At 39.3% G+C, this 9,198-nt stretch overlaps 2 protein-coding genes across 12 annotated transcripts in view; one reads left to right on the top strand and one right to left on the bottom strand.

Moving 5' to 3' along the window:
* Positions 1-7,857, bottom strand: part of Pign (phosphatidylinositol glycan anchor biosynthesis class N) — a 150,650-nt gene extending 142,793 nt beyond the window's left edge. For both annotated transcript variants that reach the window (XM_004638265.3, XM_023723157.1), the window contains exon 1: positions 7,682-7,857. The gene's annotated coding sequence lies outside the window, so the exon portion shown is untranslated. The remainder of the gene's footprint in view (positions 1-7,681) is intronic.
* A 221-nt stretch (positions 7,858-8,078) lies between these two features.
* Kiaa1468 (KIAA1468 ortholog) overlaps positions 8,079-9,198 on the top strand; it is a 117,300-nt gene continuing 116,180 nt past the window's right edge. For all 10 annotated transcript variants that reach the window (XR_002822555.1, XM_023723130.1, XM_004638263.2 and 7 more), the window contains exon 1: positions 8,079-8,824. Coding sequence is in view for 9 of the 10 variants with exons in the window: in XM_023723130.1 (XP_023578898.1) it covers positions 8,299-8,824 (526 nt within the window). In the remaining variant the exon portion in view is untranslated. The remainder of the gene's footprint in view (positions 8,825-9,198) is intronic.

Here is a 9,198-nt window from a genome sequence, read left to right as displayed (position 1 = left end):
CCAGCCCCGCCCCCTGGTGGGCTGAGCTGGCCACACACACACACCACACTCTCTCTCTCTCTCTCTCTCTCTCTCTCTCAAATAAATAAAAAAAAAAAAAAAAAAGTAAAACTAGAACAACCCATACAAACCAGCTATACCATTTCTTGGTATATACCCAAAGAATTAAAGTAATCATACTATAGAGATACCTGCACGCCCATTTAATTGCAGCATAGTTTACAAGAGCCTAGGAGCCCATCAATGAATAAATGGCTAAAGAAAATGTAGACAAAGAAATTCTTTGGTATTATTCAGCCACAAAGAAGAATGAAATTATGTCATTTGCAGGAAAACGGATGAAACTGAAATTCATGTTAAGTGAAATAAGCCAGCCACAGAAAAAGTATCACATGTAAAAGGAGAATGTAAGAAAGGAAAAATATTAAGAGAAAAGGAAGGGAAGCCAGGGATTTAAGGGACACAAAGCAAGGTAACAGATAAGATCAGAATGTTACACGCATATCATGAAAATGTCACAAAACCCAATATTGTGTAAAATTTTTAAAAAGGAAAAGTAATGACTTCCATATTTCTTGTTTGAAGACATGGATGGTTTTTAACTTAGACAAGGAACAATTTATCTTAGCAGGAACAGAATAAAGAAGAAATATGAGAAGTTCCTTTTTGACATAAGTAAGCTAAAAGACATAACTCAGAAGGTTTTAACCACAAGAATGACCTAGACAGATCCACAACTGGGGTAAAACAAAACAAAACAAAACAAAAAAACAGCTAATAAAGTATAAGGAAAACCAGAAGAAGGCCTGTTGAAGATAAAAGAACAGTGTTTCAAGTTTTCAAGTGTGGAGTCAGCTCTGTCAGATTACTTAAAGGCTGGAATAAAAAAAAAGCAATGAGTGATTTTAGCAAGTGAAATTATTAACTTTATTGAGAAACTTCAACAGAGTAATCAGCGCTGAGTCTCATTAAAATTAATGTTTGCAAGATGAATGGGAGGTGTGAGAACAAGTCTGGAATAAAGGTAAAAAATGGTATAGGGTCAAGGAAAAGTTTTCCTAATCTAAGAGTTAGTAAGGAATGATTAATAATTTACAAAGGAATTGATGATGTAACAGAAAGTTGTAACTGTAGGAAATGAAACCTTTTAAATGAGAGGGGATGGAAATCAATAGCACAGGTAGACAAACTGCCTTTTTCTGGGTTTGTCCAGGACTTTCCTGCTTTTAGCAAAGTCTTGAATACAGGAAAACTCAGTTCTAGGCAGTTATCACTGTGTTCTTCAACTGGCTCTCCTCATGGCAGGCTTCTTTGTATTTTTTATGTATCCTTGTGTCACCACTTCAAGATTTATCTGGCCACAAAGAAAGAGGCCCCCCTCCTACTTTCCTCAATCTAAACAATCATATACTCAGTATAAAATTCATCCAATGTATCTCTTCCACTAGAATATGAGTTCCACAGAGATGGTGATGTCTTCTCTTGTTCACTACTATATGCCCTGCTTTTTGAGAGTAAGAGCTCAACATATATTTTTTAATGACTAAATTAAAGGAAAAGTAATTTTAGCTAATTCTTTACTTCAACAACATTTACTCCAAAACCTTTTTTTAACCTATTTTTCAAGTATTGTGCTCAACATTAGATGTAGAAAAATGAATTAATATGAATAAATGATCAAAGAGAAGGAAGAAAATAAATATCTCAGTGTAATAGATATAAGACACAGGTCAATAAAAGACAGCACACACAAAAAAAATTTTTTTAAAAAAAGACAGCACAATGACCCAAACCAAAAGAACAACAAAAGATTTTGAATAATAATTGACCTTTAACCAACAAGACATCCAAAAAGACACAAATAATGATATAACTAATAGTCCATCTTCACTGTTAACAAGAAACCTTTTTGATAATTCTTTTATATCTAAAAAGTTACTTAGTATGTAAATTTTTAATCTATTTTTTAAAATATATGCTTATTTGATAGAAATCAGTTAAGTATACACATTTGTTAGGCTTTCTGAGTATATGGACTCTATCAGAGCACATTACACTTATTTAAAGTGTTAGTCTAAATACAAACAGTGGAATGTTTTCTGATGCATTCAAATAAGTATTTTTTTAATTTTAAATTTCATTAACATATAACTTATATACAAAAATAGATCCATTTAAGTCTACTTTTGATAAAAATATTCTCTAATATGGCTGGTAACAGAATCAAGATAAAGTGTCTTTGTCATTCCATGAAGTTCTCCCATGTCCCTCTCCAGTGGATTCCTGGTGTAGAGCCCTAACCGTAAACAACTATAGTTCTTTCAGTATCCATGGCAGATTGGTTCTAGGACCCATACACATACCTCCATACCCACAGAACACCTCAATCCAAAGATGCTCAAGATTTTCATATAAAATGTCTTACATATTCTCCCTTATATCTTCAAATGCCTCCAGATTACTTATAACATCTAAGACAGTGTAAAAACTATGTAAATAGCTGTTAAACTCCATTGTTTGGGGGAATGATAAGAAGAAAGTTTCCCTCAAATATCTTAAATTAGTAGTTGGGTGAATCCACAGATAGGTAACCTATGGATACAGAGACCTGAGCTTGTGTGCATACATGTGTGTGTGCATAGCTACACTCATTTATATATAAATCTGTTCATAATGCTTTGTGTTAAAATGAAGTTTTAAACTAATACAATTCATCAAATCTATCCTCTGGAGTTTGCCTTTTTTTCTGTGGCTGGCTCACCCCATCCTGGGGGCGGGGCTGGCGCAGCATGTGGTACCAGGGATCAAACCATGGTCCCTGCTGGAGTTTGCCTAAGCTTGCTTAAGGAGGCGCTTTAGGCCACTGAGTCACCTCACAGGCCCCTGGAGTTTGTCTTTTGAATAAGAAATTCCTCTTGTTCTTAAAAAACATGTATCTTAATAGTTTTAGATTTTTTTTTAAATTTTTCATTAGAGTTTATGTAAGATGAGAAAATGATCAAATTTTACATTTTGACCAACTAACAAGTATTAATACAGCTAACACCTTAGAATTTATTAAGAGAAATTCCACATCCAAAACAAACATGGGTAAAGAAACTTTAAATTCATGGGGCCGGGGAGATAGCTCAGTAGAATAAGCATCTGCCTGGCAAGTATAAGGCCCTGAGTTCAATCCTCGGTACCAGAAAAAAAAAGAAACTTTAAATTCAAATCTTGAGTTTGTTGCTCATATAAAAATTAGAAATAATATCTAACAATAAGAAACTAATAAATTATATATTCATAAAGTGTTCTGCAATTGCAATTAAATAAGCTACAACTCTAAGGACATATCTTACAACAGATTAATAAAAAATAATTTTAAGATATCTATAGATATTTTCTCCCCAATAAATTTCTTGAAACACTAAATATGACCTTTTTTCCCCTAACTATTCTCAAACAAATTAACTCGTTTTCATTACGTTAAAGAGAAAGATAAAGTAGTTAAAAAATCTAATAGCAAATTGTTGTCAGTGGGTTTTCTTATAAACTACTTTTACTCTATGTATTTGCGTGTGTGTGGCGCTGTAGGTCATTTCATCCTTTTTCAAAGCATGTTCATATCTTGGCTTTTTTTTTTTTTTTTTTTTTTTTTTTTTTTTTTTTTTTTTTTTTTGACGAAACTGGGGATTGAACTCAGGCAGTGCTTATTCTACTGAGCTATCTCCCCAGCTCCAATAACTTGGCTTCTGTACATACATTATTCCACATTACTCCTTTCATTTTCCATTTCTTTCTCTGACCAGTGTTGAATTTTCTTTACGGTCAGGGAATTTTGAAGCTATTCAAAACTTGGTCGAAGGGCCGGCCAAATAGCTCAGATTAAAGCACCTGCAAGCAGGCACAGGGGCCAGGGGTTCAATCCCAGGCATGCTGTGCTGGCCCCACCCCTGGGGCCCACTGGGATGGCAACTGAGACTGGGTATGGTGGTGCTCGCCTGTAATTCCAGCTCTTAGGAGGCTGTAAACACGTGGATCACTATGAGTCTGATCTAATAGTGAGACCCTGAACACCCTGTAGACCCTTCCCTAAAATAAAAATTAAAAAAAAAAAACTTGCTTCAAGTTTTAATGATTACCTTATACTTTCTTAATGATTACCTCTTCTCAATTTATACTTTCTATCATGAAATGTTTAATTGTATCCCTAATTTCACAATCTCCAGAGACAGCACTGCCTTGTCCTCAAGTATGCAGCAAGTCAGAGAATAAGAAGTCATTCATTCTACCATATTCTCCCTCATATTTAGTCCAATAATCATGTCTAAATGTATTCATTTTTCTTGCTCCACTGGCATTTCAGTAGCTCACCATTGTATACCATCTCTCACCTGAACTATCAAAAATACAACAGCTCTCTCTCGTTTTCCTAATCTCTCCTTTTAAGGCTCATTTCTTCAAAGATTGTACACTATGACCCTTTGCCATTTCACTTCTTGTCATGTACAGAAATATACTTTTGTCGTCTTCAAAATGTAAATCTGAATATTTTATAGCTTCATAAATTCCTGCATTCCAGTCTCTCATCATCGCAATCACTAACAAGGTTCTATACGGTCTTTGTCTCTTTTACTACTCCCTGTTGCTCTGATACCATTAAGAGATAAAATTTCTCTTCATAGAATGCACTTCCAACCTATCCTCCATCTTCTCTCACTTGTTTTCCTAATCTCTCCTTTTAAGGCTCATTTCTTCAAAGACTGTACAAGCTATGTTAGAAACCAAAATCTTTAGTTTATAATTACAAAGCTGTGTCTTAGCCTACTTGAATTAATGTCTGTCTCTGCCACTTCACTACAGAAGGAAAGGGCACATACCACTGGCACCGATCAGAGTGCTGAGCACTTAGTTAGGACTCAGATGTAAGATGACTAAATTATTTAGGATTACAGTCCAGCACTATTTAAAAAGTAAGTACAATATGCACTAGAGCCACTAGAGGCTGACTAATCAATATAATTACATAGTATTAATCTTGAAAGAGAATTATTCAGACATTTAAAAAAAAGAAAAAGAAAACTTTATATGCCATGGATAAATTGCTTGGAAATGACCAAAATAATTGCACAATTATTAAAATTTTAGAGCTATATCCATATACCAATAAAAGTCATATTTACCTTATATCTGTGGAATGTTTATCACTGAGAAAACAAAAAAAAGATACTATTAAAACTTTCAATAAAAACTTTCATTTAGAATGTAACTTCTGATTTCTTTAAGGCTACTAAAGCCAAAAACTTATTTTTAACACTAATACTACTGAAGTACTTGCAGAAAAGCTGGTATGCCATAAATGATGTTAATGAAATATTAGTATAAATAAGGTATGAAATTCATGACTATTATTATTCAGAAGAAACATTACCTGTAAAGGTCTAGATGAATGCAAGTCTTTCCGAGTAGGAAGTTTTCCAACATTATTAATAATAAATTAGAACAAGTACAGATCAGAAATTATTAATATTCTGGTATGTGATACGTCTACATTTAATTGATAACTAAACCCTACATGTGGTAAGAGGAAAAGTACCTACTGTGAAGATGGGCCAATTGATTTGTTATGGATCCTCAATGTCACATAAACAAGTTGATGGCTATTAGATAGAAATTAGCAGGACACTCCAGGTTTATAAAGGAACTCAGTCATGAAAAGCACTTTTCCTCAAACTCCTTACAATTTTGAGTAAATACATTAAATCTATTTCAACTTGCTTTAGAACTCAGACCCTAAATTAAAGCTATTCCCTTTTAGTAGACCTGACTGACCTTAAACTCTCAGAGATCCTCCAGCCTCAGCCTCCCAAATGATGGGATTATAGGTGTGTGCCACCACATCTGGCAATATTCATAATTTTAACAGATAAAAGCAACTGAAGCTGTAGGAAACTAGGGCTTAATTTTTTTCAAGGTTTCACAATAGATAGTGCATATAATTGGGGTTTGAACTTAAGACTCTCCCTTCTGATCAGCACAATTCTCTTAGGGAACTTGAAGGGTAGTAGATTTTTTAAATTCCCCCTACAGAGATGAAAATCTATTTCTAATCATGTCCTTTCTGTGCTATTCAATAATCTTTTCTTCCTGTACTTCAAAAATTGTTTCAACTTTTAATCTATCTGGAAAATTCAATTAAAATAAGGACTAGTAGTTTCTTTTGCTAAGAAATCTGTAACAGGATGCAGTACTGACTATCTTAATTCTACTGTATTTTCCTAATACCACAGCTTTTTTCTCAAATTTTTCTTCAATATATGGCAGAGAAAATACTTAACATTAGAATGTCAGATCAGTAGTTTTACTTACAAAAAAACTTAAGTTCTTAGTACTAACAATATTGGGTAGGGGGACCTTTTTGGCAAAAACTAAATAAAATATCCCTAAATCCTTACATGAATGTAAATTTTTTTTACTGAGAAATTAAAGTCTATACTTAAATGTTGGTATACTGTCATATGTAAAGCAATAGCCTGAATTAAGGATATATGAGTCTTCTTATTTTCCCACAGATCCAAAGGAGATACTTCGGTCATACTTACTGCTATTTTGGCGCCTACCGGAAGCTGTACAGTAAGGAAATCTAGGACTTACAGAAGTGGCAAGCTTCGTGTGAAGAAAATGGAAGCTATGGGGAATATTCTAAAACTGGTAACTAAATAATTTTCTTTTACTGCTGGAGTTTGAAATCAAAGACTGAGATAAATGTTGACCTTCCAAACTTAGGGATATAGTTGTCTTGCATAATAACATTTCATAAACCTTTAGTTGAACTTTTAAAAAACCACTAAAGTCCACAATCAAACCTGGATTCTGAGCTGGGCGTGGTGGGGTACACCTGTAATCCCACCAGCACTTGGGAGGCTGAAGCAAGAGGATCACTTGGAGTTCAAGGCCAGCCGGGGCAATACAGTGTGAACTCAAGGCCAGCCTGAACTACACAGCCAGACCCTATCTCAAACAACACCCCTCCCCCCACGCCCCGCAAACAAAACAAAACAACCCACTTGATTCTGGACCGAAAAAGTCAGAAATATTGTAAGGCATTGTGAGAAAAGAACGCCTCTGGACCCGACACAAATTATGTTAATTTTTTGAATAGTGGACAGGCTCCACTACTGGAGTGTATGTATTTTATTAGTGGACCGGGCAATTAAGCTCTTTAGGCTCAAATTTACTTATTTTCCTACTGGTGAAAGAAGACTTGGGATTTTGACGAGCCCCTCTTACGCAAATTTGTACAAAATCCTACGTGTTTATTGAGCACCTAATAGCTTGCTGTCCGAGACGAACTGTCCACAGATCCCGGCAAATCCAAGCCACGGGGTCCCATTTTCTGTTCGGTCTCTCCACTCCACACCCCACACCTTTGCCGGACTAAATCCGGGAAGGGTGGGCGCCACTCCCCCGAACTGCAAGCCAGTGCTGTCACTAGGCCGCCACGGTGAGCTAGCGCGTGGCTGGCTAAGAAGGAGCCAAATTCTGACTACTCCCGGGGCCATCACTATCGGTGCGGAGAAAATGTCACCGACTAACTGCTAAGAGCGACAAAAAGCGACTAAGGAAGCAGCACGTCCGCAGACCTGAGGCCACCGTTTCGGGATCGCTGCACTTGAGCGCACTGGTCTCCAGACTTTACCTGAGGTCCGGGTCAGACCTTATCTCCGGATCGAGACCTCCTCGGGACGAAAGCAGGACCCAGCGCCTCTAGAACGCTCGGGCAAACTGAAACTCTGACTCCTCCAACGCAAGCCCACAGGTTATTCCCACCGCACCTGCACAGCAGCTCCTCAGCCGCCGAACTGCCCAACACTTCCCGGGCTGCGGATGCTCTCGCGATAACTCTCGCGCAGTCTCCTGTACCTCCAGCCAATCCTGAAAGAGTAAGAGTTGTGGGCTGGGTTTTGTATTTGAGCCTCGCCGCGGGTCTGTCACTTGGTTCGGCCTGCTCGCTGAGAGTGGGAGGGGCTGAGGCGTTCTGGGGCGGGGCGAGGGCAGGGCACGCACAGTTCTCGCGAGAGTGGAGACCAGGAAGACGCCTGCAGAGCCGGCTGCGGTGCAGCGGTAGCTGTCCGGTTGCTTGGTGCCGCTCCGGACTTTCCTATTCCCGAGCCTACTGCTGACCTCTAAGAGGGAAAGCAGGAAGTGATCTGACAGAGTGGTGCTGGTGCTCAGTGCCTGCTGCGGCCCTGGGGCATTCAGGCTGCGGCCTGTTGGATATAGTCAAGGAGGCGCCCACACTCCTGACAGGATAAGATGGCGGCGATGGCGCCTGGAGGTGGTAGCAGTGGTGGCGGCGTGAACCCGTTCCTCAGCGATTCTGATGAGGACGAGGACGAGGTAGCTGCTACCGAGGAGCGGCGGGCAGGACTTCGGCTGGGTGCCGGAGGTGGTCTAGATCCTGGCTCTGCGGGCTCGCTATCGCCCCAGGATCCGGTGGCCTTGGGGGGCTGTGCTCGGCCAGGGCTCTCTGGGGAGGCGTCCGCAGCTACGATCTCCCTGGGGGTTACAGGTGAGACCCCAGCCCGCTTGTCAATTGATGCGATCGCGGCTCAGCTGTTGCGGGATCAATATTTGCTGACTGCCTTGGAGCTGCACACAGAGCTGTTAGAGAGCGGCCGCGAGCTGCCTCGGCTGCGCGACTACTTCTCCAATCCTGGCAACTTCGAGAGACAGAGTGGGACCCCGCCGGGGATGGGAGCGCCGGGGGTACCCGGAGCAGCAGGCGTTGGCGGCGCTGGAGGTCGGGAACCGAGCACAACGTCGGGCGGGGGCCAGCTCAGTAAGTGAACGCAGCTTATCTCGCTCCTGGGGGTTGTTGGAACGTTTCAGGGTGGGCAGTGAATATGGGAGCACTTTAGGGAAGGGAGAGAATTAGAGATACGGTGATTTTTATAGTGAAAGCAGAAGGATCCTGCAGTGACTGCTTGCTTCTAGTCTTTGGCTGCTCTTGGCTCCTCTGCTGGTGTTGGTACGGTATCTACATAACAAGAGTTTCCAATTTACTGGCTATTACGACACTCTTGAAGCCTCCCTTGTAAATTCACTTATTGCTGTGAGCCTTTCCCTTTTTCTCTAATCTGTATCTGACTATCGGGAAATGTTTTTCAAATTGCCCACAGTAGTTTTTGTTTTTTTTTTGTTTTTTTTTTTTTT

Source organism: Octodon degus, unplaced genomic scaffold, assembly GCF_000260255.1.
Source record: "Octodon degus isolate 3935 unplaced genomic scaffold, OctDeg1.0 scaffold00097, whole genome shotgun sequence".
Taxonomy (NCBI): Eukaryota; Metazoa; Chordata; class Mammalia; order Rodentia; family Octodontidae; genus Octodon; species Octodon degus.
The sequence above is the reverse complement of the archived record's forward strand: the minus strand, read 5'-3'. Positions and strand labels throughout refer to the sequence as shown.